General features: G+C 43.1%; 1 protein-coding gene across 1 annotated transcript in view; it reads right to left on the minus strand.

The window, feature by feature from the left end:
- Fbxl13 (F-box and leucine rich repeat protein 13) overlaps positions 1 to 15,847 on the minus strand; it is a 145,018-nt gene that overhangs the window by 118,927 nt on the left and 10,244 nt on the right. The window contains exons 2-7 of the mRNA XM_038315584.2: positions 14,593 to 14,696; positions 14,118 to 14,208; positions 4,844 to 4,911; positions 4,007 to 4,161; positions 3,381 to 3,490; positions 1,632 to 1,793 (exon numbers count right to left, since the gene is read on the minus strand). Of these exons, the coding sequence (XP_038171512.2) occupies positions 1,632 to 1,793; positions 3,381 to 3,490; positions 4,007 to 4,161; positions 4,844 to 4,911; positions 14,118 to 14,208; positions 14,593 to 14,696 (690 nt within the window). The remainder of the gene's footprint in view (positions 1 to 1,631; positions 1,794 to 3,380; positions 3,491 to 4,006; positions 4,162 to 4,843; positions 4,912 to 14,117; positions 14,209 to 14,592; positions 14,697 to 15,847) is intronic.

Raw genomic sequence — 15,847 nt, forward strand, 5'->3', positions numbered from 1 at the left:
CAACCCATAAGTAAATAGAAACAGTCATTAAAAGTCTTCCAACCAAAAAAAAAAAAGTTCAAGGCCAGACAGTTTTAATGCAGACTTCTACCAGACTTTCAAAGAAGAGCTAACATCAATACTCCTCAAATTATTACGCACGATAAAAACAGAAGGAACATTGCCAAATTCTTTCTATGAGGCCACAATCACTCTGATACCCAAACCACACAAAGACTTAAGAAAGAAAAATACAGACCAGTTTCTCTCAAGAGAACTGATGCAAAAATACTCAATAAAATACTGACAAACTGAATACAAGAACACATCCAAAGATCATCCACCAAGAAGACCAAGTAGGCTTCATCCCAGAGATGCAGGGATGGTTTAACATACAAAAATCTGTCAATGTAATCCACCATATAAACAAACTGAAAGAAAAAACACATTATCATCTCATTAGATGCTAAAAAGCCTTTGATACCCCTTCAGTACCCCTTCATGATAAAAATCTTGGAGAGACCAGGAATACAAGGGACATACCTACACATGATAAAGGGAACATACAGCAAGCCAGGAGAGGGATCAATTGTGGAGCCCAAGGCTGTCGAAGGCCCAGGAGAGCACAGCTGCCTAAATTAACCCTGTGTTACAGAGAGGATGAAAAGAAAAGAACACAAGACAGCCATGGCTGTGCACTCTAACGAAAACCCTGCGCGTACTGACTCACGAAAAGACGTAAAAGAAGCCAAATTTGAGAGATAATAAAACTTGTCTAATTTTCATTTCAAGGGCCCAAAGATTAAAGGCTGTGGAATGGATCTGGGCTGAAGGAAATCAAGAAGATGTAACAACCAAGTACAACGTATAATTGGGACGGGTCTCTTTTGCTAGAATGTTATTGAGATACCAAGGAAAGAGGGCTGAGTCTGACGGCCTTGGTGGCTGACTGTGAGAGAGTAGCCTGCTTCAGCTCTTCAGGAAGAACTCTCTGTCGGATCCGAGACTTTTCTCTAAGTCCTGGATGATTGTCATACACAAAAATGTGCTCAAGAGTGGTGATGTTTAAAGCACACATAATTTTAGAATTGTGGAGCTATGGCTATATAGAAACAAACTTATTTCAACTGACACCACAAAAGGGGGCGCAAAAACCTGCTGTCGTGGGTTCTTACAGTATAAGCACCGAAGCATGAAATTCTTTGAAGGTCCTCTATGTTGCCTTAAAATGTATAGCATAAGCCTCAATAAAGAAGGAAATATTCTCAAAGACAAAAAAAAAGGTCACAGAAAAAGACAGCTATGTATGTGTTGGCAGTACGATATTACTCAGACCCCTGATAGTGGCATAAAGAAAAATTATTAGGATGAGTGATAGATTTTAAGCTGTATTTCTTGACATCGAAATACTCGAGAGGAAAAAGAGACAACGTTAAGTGTGGTGGAGGGAAATACACAGAAATAGTCTAGATAAAGGGTTAATACTTAATAACTACATAAGGAACTATAGCAAACAAGTGTGAAGTGCAATAGAAAGACGGTCGTGACAGGTGATTTATAAAGGAGGGAGCTGCAGGCATCACAGGCTCATGCTGACACCGAGCTCTCCACAGATCGCAAGGCCTGCCCACATTCAACAGAGCCCCACCCACCTGCATTATCGCTTGCTCGGGCAGCACTGCGATGTCAAATTCCACGTCCACCAGGGCTGTGTCAGAGGCGCTTCGCTCGGGGCTAATGGGCTTTTCCTCAACTGCTTTGGACTTGGAAAGCTTGTACTTCCATTTCCTCAGCTGAAGTTCGTGCTTTAAAATCTGCAATGAAAATAAGTTATAAATTCCACAGGCTTGTCCTAAGGGTCAAAGGCAATGATGCCTAGAAAGCACACACTTAGCATAACATTAGCACCAGGGACACGCCGCTGATTGTCACATGACCTAAGTGATGGTTTCCCCAGGACCACCTCAGCTTTTACAAATTGTTTCCATTAGCTGTCGTGAATACTGGCACAGGAAACCCCCTGAGAGACCTGGTGTCGTCTCTAAAGATGAGAGAACTGTGGGTCACAAAGTGGCGTGTCCAGCAGCAGAATCACGGGTGTTTAGGGACACGGAAGGAAAGTGTTAGTGAGGAGATAGCCAGGACAGGAGTTGAGGAAAGGTTTCAGAAACCGGTCTGATTTCTGGTTACAGCAAGCCCGCTTGAATCATGTGATACATTTCCTGAAAGCTGTAACGAGAATGCACTTCTGCGGGTCAATGAGCAACACAATTTTAGTGTGAGGTCTTTACCTCACACTCTCAGGAAAGCCAGCACGCCAGGGATCACTGCCTTGGTCCCCAGCACATACCCTCGCTCAGTGATTGCAGAGTGGCTGTTGGCCAAGAAATTGTACAGGGGGAACACTCATCTAACTACAATAGATACAGCATAGAATATTGCTAATACCCACTCTATATACCAACCAGGGCATGCTAAACATCACGAGGCTCAAGAGAGCCCCAACTTTTCTAAGGTTGGTTGTAGCTGACTATGGCACCGTTAGAACATCCGTGACCGGCACAGGGCAGTGGTTGCAAGCGTGGCGTGGGCAGATGCAGAGTGGTTCCCAAAGCAAATACAGCCACCTGGCCATGCTGAAGTGATTTCCACAATAGGAAGAGGACAGAGGGTAGCATGCAAAACAAGCCAACTCAATGTCCGTAAGCCGTCCACATCTAGACAGCAGGACCTCTGCTCTGTGCGTGGCGGTCTCCAGTGTTTCTCAGGCTTCCCACCCTCCTCCTGCACGCGCGGCACCTACTCCTCCAACAGTCTGATAGGTTGTGGGTGAGAGGGACTGCCGAGCCTGCCCTCGGAGGGCAAAGACTCAGTTCCAACTTCTTTTTCTCTTTCCTATTTAACTCAACTTTGTATTGGAAAGAGATTAAAAGCATTGCCTACTAAATAATGCGACTGCACAAATCTCAAGCTTATCTCTGTATCTGATTAAAGTACTCTGAATGTTCTAGAACAACCAGAGCAATAAAATACTCAAGTAATGTAAGCAGAAGGGAGTTTTCAGTTTTCAGGTGTTTCCTTGGGTCCTCCATTTTAATTGCTTAAATTATGAGTGGGTGTCCTAATTACAAATAATTCTCCAAGTTTAGCCATTAGTAATTAAAATAAATTTACTATTGAAACTGTGGCATATTAAATGTTGGAAAAAAGCAACTAAATCTTACTTAGAAAAGGAAAAAATTTACTGAGTCCTTATCTTCTTCATTTATTCATATCAGAGACTCTTGCAGTTTAGACATCTCGATATTAATTAAAGAATCCTAGTGTCTTCACCAATATCTTTAAGCAAAATATTAAAATGACATTTCCTTCTTTTAAAAAAAAAGTGTCTGATATCGTACCAAATCTTCTTCTCTTGATTTACTCCTCTGCCTGGCTTTCTCCTTCCATCTTGCTAGGATAAATTTTTGCCTTTGGGTAAAAAACATCTCTCGCAACCGGAGCAGTGAAACTGCAAGAAATGCACTTGGTTATTTCAAGCAGCGAAAGCTGTCTCTGAGGATAGATGAACTAATACTTCTGACAGCTTGGGCTTCATTTTAATCACACAAAATTAACTACTGTTGTAGCATTAGATAGCGCTCTAGAGACTTTTAAACCTGTAAATATCCCCTTTGCCCTTAGAAATTGGATATATATATACATATATATATATACATATATTGCCTTTTTAAAAAAAAACAAATTTATCTTTTACAAAACTTGGACTTCTAAGCATTTCATAAGAAACATAAACACCACATAGTATTCGGATATTCAGAATTATGTGTTCTAGAATTAAATGGATTGTGTGATACACGTTAGAGGCCCATAACTCAAACACAGGAGCCAGGAAGAGGAAAGAGGCTGGGGAGCTGCAGCTTTCTCAGCTGCACCCAAGTTACATGCTCTCTGGGTTTAACGATTGCTTTGCTGATTGGCAATATAATTGAACACCAAAACTAGGTGCTGTAGTGTGGACATTTACCTACAAGTCTTTCTCTAGTGATCTTCACATAGGAGAACCACTGAATAAAAAATGATTTCAGACATCTAAAATTGTAATGTTCTATTGCTCTGTTCATTTTTTCGGCCATGATTGCCTCCTGATTTGCACGAGGTATTGCGACTTCCTTCCAACCACTGCAGGCAAAAGGTACAGAAATATGTTATTCTCAAAATAATACTTTGAGACTAGGGTAATAGAGTCAAAAATAAAATAAGTGGAATAAGAAATGAGATGCCTTTTATTCCCTCAAAATCACAGCACACACACACAACTGTAAACTGGGGGTATGACTTGAAGACGTTCTGCTAATTAAGATGTTATAAAAAATAAACACATCAAAAAAAAAAAAGGGGGCTGGAGAGATGGCTCAGAGGTTAAGAGCATTGCCTGCTCTTCCAAAGGTCCTGAGTTCAATTCCCAGCAACCACATGGTGGCTCACAACCATCTATAATGGGGTCTGGTGCCCTCTTCTGGCCTGCAGCCATACACACAGACAGAATGTTGTATACATAATAAATAAATAAATTTAAAAAATAAATAAATAAATAAACACATCTTGGGATAACATCATTCTCATAACTTCAATTTACACAGAGAATAACCTTAACAATGATTTTTTTAAAAAAAAGGAATTCAATTTCCCAACATATACAAATGCAAGGATTTTAGACAAGCTGTGTTTCAGAGAAGCAGTATTTTAACTAAGTACAAGCTCATCAAATATAAGAGAAGCACAGAAGGCAGAGTTAGCCTTCCTCTGTGTGAATAATAAAAAGGATATAAGACAAACAATATGGAAAAAAACACATCCTTACCCAAAATGGCTCTTCACTAAATGTCCAGTGTAAAATGTACATGCTTTTACCATCAACTCTGGAGTCACCTAAAATAGATAAATAATTGAACTGCACATTAGAAATAAATAGAACAAAGCTGGGCATGGTGGCACACGCCTGTAATCGCAGCACTCAGACAGAAGAGGTAGGAGAATCTCCAGGACAGCTGGTGCAGAGAGCTCTAGAGCGCCCTAGCGAGACCCTGTAAAGCAAAGAAGGTGGAAGAGAGTCCCTGCAGGACTGCCGAGGAACTGGGACAACAGCCTCTGAGGAGAAGAGGGAGGAATTAATATCACTTACATAGTTAGAAACTGTATTTTTTCTTTTTTATTATTTTTATTGAGCTATACATTTTCCTCCACTCCTCTCCCCTCATCCCCTCTCCCCTTCTACCCTCTCCTGTGACCCCCATACTCCCATTTACTCAGGAGATCTTGTCTTTTCACCTTCCTATGTAGATCCATGTATGTCTCTCTTCGGCTCAAACTGTATTATATGTGTCTATTATCATTTTTTACTGAAGTCGTATCTTTTTTGTGTATTTTATACATTCTTTGAAACTCCATACGTACATACAATGCATTCTGAACACCTCCACCCTCTCTATTCCTTACACTAACTTCTCCCAGACTCACCCCGTAACACATAATTCCGTGTGTCCCACCTTCCACACTACTGAATCCAGCTTGTGATGCTCACATATGCATGGCGTGGGGCCAACAACTGGAGCATAGCGAACCTACCAGTGTGGTTCTTTGTTTTGGTTGGTAACTCTTTGGGGCCCACCACCTAGCTCCCACATAAATATGTGCAGAGTTATTCTTACCTACAAATGCCCAGCCTCAGAGTGGCTTATTTCTAGCCTACGTAACTTCAATTATCCCATTTCTCTGACTACGTGTTGCCTCTGGGCTTTTTACCTTTCTTTTTCTATATATCTTTCTTTCCTTCTTACTTTGGGGCTGGCTGTGTGGCTAAGTGGCTGCGTGGCTGTGTGGCTATGCGGCTTGGTGGCTGTGTGGCTGTGTGGCTGCGTGGCTGGTTGGCTGTGTGGCTGCGTGGCTGCGTGGCTGGTTGGCTGGGTGGCTGGGTGGCTGGGTGGCTGGGTGGCTGTGTGGCTGTGTGGCTGGGTGGCTGGGTGGCTGTGTGGCTGTGTGGCTGGGTGGCTGGGTGGCTGGGTGCCTGTGTGGCTGATTCTCCTGGTAGTGCATGCCTGCGATCCCAACAGTCAGAAGGTGGGGACAGGAGGATCAGAAGCTCAAGATCATCCACATACAGCTACATAGCAGGGTTAAAGCCAGCCTGAGCTACCTGATAGCTTGGCTCAAAAGGAAAAGAAAAAGCATTGCAGTCTGTTGGTCACTATTGAGACTGATTGTCTCCTGTCAATGCTGCAAATGATATTCTCTCCTCTAAACAACAAGCAAAAATGCTTCACCAAAAAGGACTAAGAAAACCACAAGAAATAAAAGTATAAACCGTGGAATTTGCTTAAGGAGAAACAAACTTATCCCACACAGTCTTTCACAATGAGCATGGGGACAGCCGAAGACGGTTTGACCCGACTGACCTTCTCTATGCCCTCGGAGGAGCAGACACGACGGTAGCACATTTACTCGTGGATGTGAGCACTGTTAAGAACCAGGCATGTTTCTGTCTTTTTTTTTCCTGCATGTGTATGTGAGGTATGGTGTGTGCTCACTCCTGTGCACAGGTACAAATACAGTGCCAACAAAGTTCAAGTGACTTTAAACTTCGTAATTTTGTTCTTAAAAGAATCGCAAAGGTCTTACATAATGCCAACTTTGGAAATAATTCAATGCTGCCAATAAAAATGATATTGAACGGCTCTCCTTTCCGGAGCTGAGGAAACTGAACGGGAACTGTTATCTGAGTCCTTGCTACTCAGTGCTTTCACGCTGGCAGGAAAGGGACCTCGGCATTGAAAGTACGAGTTGACCTGTAGAGTGGATGGAAAGTGTGATCACCCAGGATGCCCTCAGCAAGGCAAGGAGCCCAGGGGATGAAGAGCCACCACTTTGGATCTTAAGGAGTCATCGATGTAGACACACAAAAGACCAACTCAGCCAGACACCAGGCTCTCAGAAAGAGAGCCAAGCATCTGAAGCTCAGGACGCAGCAGCAATAGCAAAACGCACCCAAGTCTCTGAAACAGAGCAACAGCTGCCTGCACAACTGTGCCATGGCAGGGTGGGAAGGGCCAGGGCTCCGCCGTGAGCCATTCCTCTCCGTCTCCGGCAGGTCACTAACAGGGACCTTGATGACAGCTCAAAGGGTCTGTGCATGAAGGAACGCTCACTGTCACCTGCTTTCCAATGCTCTATTTTATAAACACATCCAAATAAATACAATTTTAGAAAAGTAATTTTTCATGAACTTGTAGCTACTTACTAACAACTTTATTAAGCAAAGTCACTGAAACAATTTAGATTAATAACAAATATTACTTTTGAGGAAGAGTCTTGCTGTATAAATCAGGTTGACATGGAACACCTGCCTCTGAATCATAAATGTTGGCAAAGGCATCATTTACATCTCAGATGCCATAAATAACAGGAAATAGAACATGCAAGTACAACAGAATCGCTACTATTCTTCCATGTTACGCTTAAATTTACAGAAAACAACATTAATCTAACTCAAGTCATTACTCCTATACTTTGTTTCAGATTATAGGGATATTTAAATTGATGTTTTCTCAGGAGCTAGTAATTATCCAATCTCTCTTTTTTAAAAAATTTATGTATTTATTTTTATATTTATTTATTTATTTGGGTCAGGGTTTCTCTGCGTAACCCTGGCTGTCCTGTAACTCACTCTGTAGACCAGACTGGCCCCTAACTCGCAGAGATCTGCCTGCCTCCACTAAAGGTGTGCATCATTATGGCTGCCTCCCTCCGGTCTCAGAAGGAAAGAAATATGATAACAGACACCAAGGGCCAGGACTAGTTACCAAGGCTTCTGGTCTGCAGCACAGGGTCTCCCTCTCCCAGACCAGTAGCACCAAGCGCAAGGGTCCTAGGTTCACTCTCCTTTTCCTAGATGAGCTCGTCTGCATCTGTGAGACGACTTAAAGCCCATGGCTTTCATTTTGATTTTAGGTGTTATTTAGATGGCGCTCCTGGTGACAGCACCATTGAAAAAGCTGTGTATGATATATACACAATTATCAAATATAAATTTTAAAGATTCAATTTTTAAAGCTGTATATATGAATATATATATATAAAAACTTTGGACATATTTAGGGAAGAAATATATAGAACACTATAGATAGATTTGTGCAGTGTGTACAATGTATATTCAGTGTATTGCAGTATGTGAGTGTGTGCATGCAGTGTTTTGTGTAGTGTGTGCAGTGTTGTGTGTAGTGTATATTGTATGTATACATATAGTGTGTTGTGTGGTGTGTGTGATGTGTGTTGCAGTGTGTGTGCATGTGTGCAGTGGGTATGGTGTGTGTGTGTGATGTGTGTGTGCAGTGTGTATGAGTATATGTGCAGTGTGTATGGTGTGTGTGTGTGATGTGTGTGTGCAGTGTGTGTGTGTATATGTGCAGTGTGTATACTGTGTGTGTGCGTGTAAGAAGCCAAAGAGGAAAACAATATAATTTCTCATGTTTTAAAGAACAGATAAAAAACCACTAAAATTGGTTACCTAAAAGGAGGAATAGATTAGATCTCAATATTAATTCTATAATTTGTAATGTTACATATAACTGGAAAAGCATAATTATATCAAAGAGAAAAGTAGGTGACATCAACATTGAGCAAAAATTAGGTAATAAAATTTAGGTAATAACAGAAAGACAATTATCTCATGTACTCACTCATAAGTAGTTTATAAACATAAAGCAAAGAAAGCCAGCCTGCAAACCACAATCCCAGAGAACTTAGACAACAGTGCAGACACTGAGAGACTTACATAGATCTAATCTACATGGGAAGTAGAAAGTAGCCGGGCGGCGGTGGCGCACGCCTTTAATCCCAGCACTCGGGAGGCAGAGGCAGGCGGATCTCTGAGTTCGAGGCCAGCCTGGTCTACAAGAGCTAGTTCCAGGACAGGCTCCAAAGCTACAGAGAAACCCTGTCTCGAAAAACCAAAAAAAAAAAAAAAGTAGAAAGTAGAAAAAGATCTCCTGAGTAAATTGGGAGCATGGGGACCTTGGGGGAGGGTCGAAGAGGGGAGCTGAGAGGCAGGGAGGGGAGCAGAGAAAAATGTAAATCTCAATAAAATCAATAATAAAAACCCAGAAAAAAATAGGTAATAAGAAAGTATTACTTTTATTGAAACTACATAAAAGAATACATTCACTTTAGGGAGTAAAAGAATTGTGTGATGTCTCTAAGCTGAATTAAGTATTCTTTAAAAGAAAACACTGTTTTTCTGTGTTAAGCATTGGCCCAAATGTATACCACATGAGAGCTTGGTGCACACAGAAGTCAGGACAGGGTATCAGTTCCCCTCAAAGTAGAATTACAGGTTGGTGGACTTGCCACGATAGTACAGGAAACCCAACCTTTGTCCCATATAAAAGCAGCTGTCCTGGAACTCACTATGTAGACCAGGCTGGCCTCAAACTCAGAGAACCACCTGCCTCTGCCTCCCAAGTGCTGGGATTAAAGGTGTGTGCCACCATGCTGGGCTGCACGCTCAGTGTTCTTAGTGACAGCGGCTCTCTGGTGCTGTCACCCTGAAACTGGTGTGTGCAGTGCAGAACACAACTGGTCTATAATTATGCTTTTGCCTACAGGACATTGAATCATTCAAATTCAAGTTGTCAGTTGTGAGCAGTAATTCTGATCACTAGCAATTAACTTATGTTAAAGCCCAAAGGACTTCTAGTGACTTATGACGCATTAATTAAAAGTCAGTCAACCAGACCATCTGGGCCTCCCAAGTTGATCAATGCAGAGGACTAGAGAGACCGCGCAGCAGTTAGCAGCACGGTGTGATTCTGCAGAGGACCTGGGCTTGATTTCCTGCACCTACAGAGCATTTCACAACCATCAGTAACTCCACTTCCAGGGGACTCTGTGCCCTCTTCTGGCCTCCTTGGGAACTGCACACACAAGGTACCCAGATATGCATGAAGGCAAAACACCTATACATATAGAATCAATTTTAAGGGTTTTATATTTTTTTAAAAAAATAAGTGGGGAAAGAACCTTAATGTCATCAAATTTCTACAGTAAATATAGAAAACATAGCAACAAAAATGACTAGAACAAAGAATGAGAATGGAGTTTATAAGACACTTTATGATCCCCTTAATAGAAACAAGACAAGAGAACTGTTGTCAATTACAGAAGAATTAGATACATGTAGCCAAGTACAATACGAGGACTCTGAATTCTGACTTGAACAGAACATTAAATAAGAAGACATTTTTGAGACAATTAGGGAAGCTCAGAAATAGAATAATTATGTCTGACTATAATTAACACTAGGAGATATTCAACAATTGTTGCAATTATGTTAAACAATGGCACTATTTTTGTCTTGTGTTCCTTTTTTTACAATTATTTTAAGTGATGCGTACAAATAAAAAATATACATATTAATGAGACACTATGTAATGTCTTGCTCAGTACATACTGGGTGATGTTTAGGTCCAATTAAATGTATCTCCTCGAACATCTGCCACTTCTTTATGGTTGTAACTTCCAAAAACCTTCTGGCTTTTTAAAATTATTTTATTACATGTTTATTCATTTATGCGGTGTGCATGTATGCCTCAGCTCATATGTGGAGGTCAAAGGACAGCCTTAGGACATAGAAAGTTCTCTCCCAGGGACTGAACTCAGGCCAGCAGGTGTGGGGCCCGGCCGCATCACCTGCTGGGCCACCCTGCCAACACTGCCGGCTTTGATGTTGTAATGGCTCCTCCAGCCAGGATGTCTCGCTCACAGCTGCCTGCAGCTGGGCCACTCATCATTCTTCCTCCACTGCTCCCTTCATCTGCCAGCCCCGCTCTCCCGGGCCCTGATAACCATCATTCAAATCTCAACATTTTTGAGAGCAACGTTTTTGAGATTCTTCTAATGAGATCACAAGACGCTGATCTCTTGAGATCTTGAGCCTGCCTTGTTCCCCTTAATGTTATCTCTGTTCATGGTTCTGGAAATGAGAGAATTCCAATTTTTCATGGTTGCATAGTCTTCTGCTGTGTGCAGGCTGTGTGTATGCCTATTTTTTTTATTAATTCACCAGCAGATAGAAACGTTACTATTCCCTGGCTACTGTGACCAGTACTGGATTGATTGTGGGATTACAGACATCTCTGGCTTTTATTGGAGACAGTCCCACAATCTTGCCTAGGCTGAGTTCAAACTCATGATCCTCCAGCCTCAGTCACTCAAGTGTTATAATTACAGGCTTACACAACCACACCCAGCTCTCCAGATGGCTCTTCAACACACTGACTTCATTTCTTTTAATGTATACAAACAGGCAGGACAATATGGCAGTTCCCTTTCCTGTGCATCCTCATCAAAACGTCCATCATTCTCCCTGGAGTAGGGTCACCCTGGCTGTGCTTTGATGTGTTCCTAAGAGGAGCTGAACACATTTCGCAGGTGCAGGTACGCGATAGTACAGTGTCTCTTGCTTTATTCTTTTTGCACAGAGTACCTTTGGCTACTCAGGATTCTTTTGTGTGTGCACATTGTATATTGTATTTTTGTGTGTGTACATTGTATATTGTGTGTATATTGTAGGATTGTTTTCTCTGATTTTGTACAAGAAAAGGGGGGTGATCACGGACATTTTCATAGGGATTGCAGAGACTCTCTCCCACCATCTTGGACAATACTGACTTTAAGACTTTGTTGCTTTTAAAAAGTCCTTCATCTCTAAGTTTCTGTTCCATTACTGAAACACATGAGCTTCTCTTTAAGCCCACTAGGATTGTAAAAGCAGTTTTCTCAAATTCTCTGAGAGTGCTTCCCTTCCATACTTGCGGGCATCTGGTGAGTTTCTGGCACCTCATTTAGGCGAGCCCACTGTTTCCTAAAAGTTCTTGATGTTTGTTGGTATGAGCCATTGTGAAGGGGCAGGCACTCCCCTCCCTGGTCTGGTTTTGCTTACTTGCCGTACCTGGATTTCTGAGCGGCTGCCTGTCTCCTCTCTATTCATCAGTATTCATCAGCACAGGGCCATGCCCGGGTTCAAAAGTCTACAGCTAACACTACGTGGTTGTTTGAAAAAAAAATGGCCCCCAAAGGGAGTAGGAGGTGTGGCCTTGTTGGAGGAAGCGTGTCACTGGGGGGGATGGGCTTTGAGGCATTTTTCTCAAGCTTTCCTCAGTGTGACAGTCAGCCGACTTCTTATTGTCTCTGAGTCAAGACATAGGACTCTCAGCTCCGACAGCACATCTGCCTGCACAGCTCCATGCTCCCCACCATGACGACGATGGACTGAATCGTGGTGTCTCTTCACAGCAATAGAAACCCTAACTAAGACAGCTACTGTCCAGTCTCAGAACACTGTCTGAATACATGCTGACGTGTTGTTCACAAAGATCTAGGAGAGGACCTCCAGGGTACACAGTCTGTCCCCACGAGCCTGTCCTGGGGCTACACAGGTAACATATCCTGTTCAGCTCTGCAGACTGTACACAGCCCCGCCTGAGACTCCTGTGTTGCGGCTGTGGCCACTAAGGCACTGAGCTGACACTACAAGTCTCCACCAGGATTCCTATCGCTGTGTTGAAACACCGTGACCAAAAGCAAGCTGGGGAGGAAAGGATTGATTGGCTGACACTTCCACATCTTAGCCCATCATCGAAGGAAGTCAGGACAGGAACTCAGAGGAGGCAGAACCCAGAGCAGGAGCTGAGGCAGAGGCCGTAGAGGGGTCCTGCTCACTGGCTTGCTCCTTGTGGTGGTCTGAATAAGAATGGCCCGCATAGGCGCATATATTTGAATGTCACTGGGAAGTAGAACTATTGGAAAAGAATTAGAACACCTCCTTGCTAGTCATTATAAATAGACAGAAAATTATAAGAATGAAAATTGCTTTAAAATAAAGCTAATACTACTATATGATGATTTGAAATGTCAAATACACTGAGGATTGATGTTTCATTCTTCAACGTTATTTTTAATGTTTTTCTCTGAGTGTGAGGGAGTAAATTAATCTGCATCCAGCCTGGGCTGAGCTCGCTAACTAAGCAACCCGGAGCACCTGAGACTCACGTTTTCATGTCTAAGTTAAGCACCTACTTTGAATATGACTCTGGCTGCGGTTTTCAATGTCTACCGTTACTGCGAGCTCCCAAGCTTTACTTGGACTTACGCGGGCCACATCCCTAGCATGAGCCAGTGTCATACACAATCTTAAGCATATCTAATTTTTGTTTACACTTCTCTCTCAGTGTGCTTTTCCAACACACACACACACACACACACACACACAGAGTGTTCTAAATATCCCCATCTCCTGTATTACCCCTTGTTTTCTTTAGAGGACCAAAGCCAGCTGCTGGAGCAGGCTCCTTCTTTCAGAGATGACCAGGTCTGGCTTTCAGGTTCAATCTCATTAACAGTCTGGTCTTAACTTTACAAGCATGATTTCCTGTATCCTCATCGGCTGGGGCAGCCAGCCGCCAGTGGAAGGTGGACCACAAAGGAAGGAAAGAGACCACCTTGCTGTAAAGAGTTCTCCAAAGGCTTTTGCTTCGTTTTTGAGAGGCTCTCGCCAAGTAGCCCCAGTTGCCCTTCACTTTCTCCCATCCTCCTGCCTCAGCCTCCTGAGTGCTGGGGTTACAGGGTATGCAAGTAAATCCAGCTTCTGCAATGCTAGTTCTGTCTGTGAGAGGAAGAGCGGGAGAACAGCAGTCAGGAAGAGAGAACGCCTACTCATTTCTTCGACTCGTGTTGGCTCTGTGTGTGTTGTTCTCCCGCTTTCCTACGTGGTCTCAGTTCAAAACAGATTCTGATCTCACACTCCCCAGTAAAATCTACAGTCTGTTTGGGTACTTCGGTCAGAACTTAAGATGTATTTCAAAGTGTTTGACTAATTACCAGTTGTGGGGCTGGAGAGATGGCTCCATAGTTAAGAGCATTATCTGCACTTGCAGAGGTCCTGAGTTCAATTCCTATCAACCACATATTGGCTCACAACCATCTGTAATGAAATCTGATGTCCACTTCTGGCCTGCAGGCATACATGCAGGCAGGATACTATATACATAATAAACAAATTTTAAAATAATAATAATAATAATTACCAGTTGGTCATCCAGTCCAAAAAGTTGTTCTAAGTATGTTTCGGACAGTCTCCGAAGTCTTGGTTTCAGTGCTGGATCGATGCACATGTCCCTTTAATAAAATTACAAAGCAAGGTCAAGATGAAGTACTTCTATAATTGAATCACTGATTGTCATATATGTGTGTGGGGGTGGGGACGCTACCTCCCCTGAGGAGGCAGGTCAGAACGGCCAGAATTCACTGAACTCCCGAGAATGACGTCACCCGTCTCTCCATCCTCACCTTGAAAGGCTCTGTCTTGGGAGCAGGATGGGAGCTGACCGCGTTCTCACACTGAGACAATCAGGAGTATATTGTTCACATTAACCCTTGGTGAGCGAAGAGCCCACGGACGGATTCTTTAACAAGCCCCAGATCGGCAAGCCTTCGTCAGGATGCTATACAAAGTCCTTGGCCTTCAGAATATTTCCTTACATACATCAAAACAACACTTACCAAAGAAGGTTTTCCAGACCATTTTTAATGATAATTTTGATCATTCGCTCTAAATATTTCAGTGGGTCGACAGGACATGTCACAAGTAAGCCACATAGCAGCGCCTGTTGAGAAGAGAATAAGTCAGGGCTTCTGCTTTCATTCTGGTGGCTCTGTGTTTACGTGACATGCAGTCCAACCACAGTTCCGTTCACCTGCGTCTGCCTAAAACGCCTGTGAGCGACAGAAGAGAACCTGCTGCCCAGTATTTTGTGCAATGTAAGAAACTTCGAAATATCTTTGTTCAGATTCAAGATAGTTATAATGCCTAGATCCACGGTTTCTACCCCTTTTAAGTATAAGGGGCCAGTCTGTGGCGCACGCCTTTAATCTCAGCACTCAGGAGGCAAAGGCAGGTGGATCTCTGTGAGTTCAAGACCAGCCTGGCCCTCCCACAAAAGAATGAAGAACCATTTTTCTTTTAATTTTTTTTATTGATTCTTTGGGAGTTTCACATCATGCACCCCAATCCCACTCATTTCTCAGTCCTTCCCTGTCCACCCTCCTCCCTTATAGCCTCCCTTCAAAAGACAAATGTTTAAAAGATAGAAATGAAAATTAAAAAGAACAATCACTTCGCTCCTCCATCTTGCCCGCTTCTCTATCAAATATCTGCTCATCGTAGCAGCACTGGGAGCAGCTGCAGTGTGTCACACCGTAGACCCATTGCCCACTCAGCCTTCCTTGTAAATGTTCCTTGCCATGAGTCATTGGGCTGGTGAGGAACCAAGGTGACTGATAAAGTCCATGGTCAAAATCTACAGTGGAGATCAATGCAGGAAACTTCTCATTGCAACCAACAGAGACCACTACAGAAAACCACAGCCGACCTCAATGCAGAGTTGGAGAGCCTAGCCCCAATGACACATCTGCAACACACTCCCACACCCAAGGCTCCCGGGACATTCCTGAAGATGGGTAGGGAGACCGTGGGAGCCAGAGAAGCAGGGAGTTTGCCATGAGACTGTGTCTCCTAGTAACACCAGAAGCTACACCTATAAAACCTCACCGACATGTCTGCCCAAATACGAGCTGAACAAAGATGACACACACCAACAGTCATGCCAAACTGTGTGAGGGAGGGAGAGCCCACAAGGATGACACACGCCAACGGACATGCCAAATCGTGTGAGGGAGGGAGAGCCCACAAGGACGACACACACCAACAGACATGCCAAACTTTGGGAGGGAAAGCCTCTAAGGCCTCAAAGAACTA

The sequence above is a fragment of the Arvicola amphibius genome, chromosome 18 (genome assembly GCF_903992535.2).
Source record: "Arvicola amphibius chromosome 18, mArvAmp1.2, whole genome shotgun sequence".
Lineage (NCBI taxonomy): Eukaryota > Metazoa > Chordata > Mammalia > Rodentia > Cricetidae > Arvicola > Arvicola amphibius.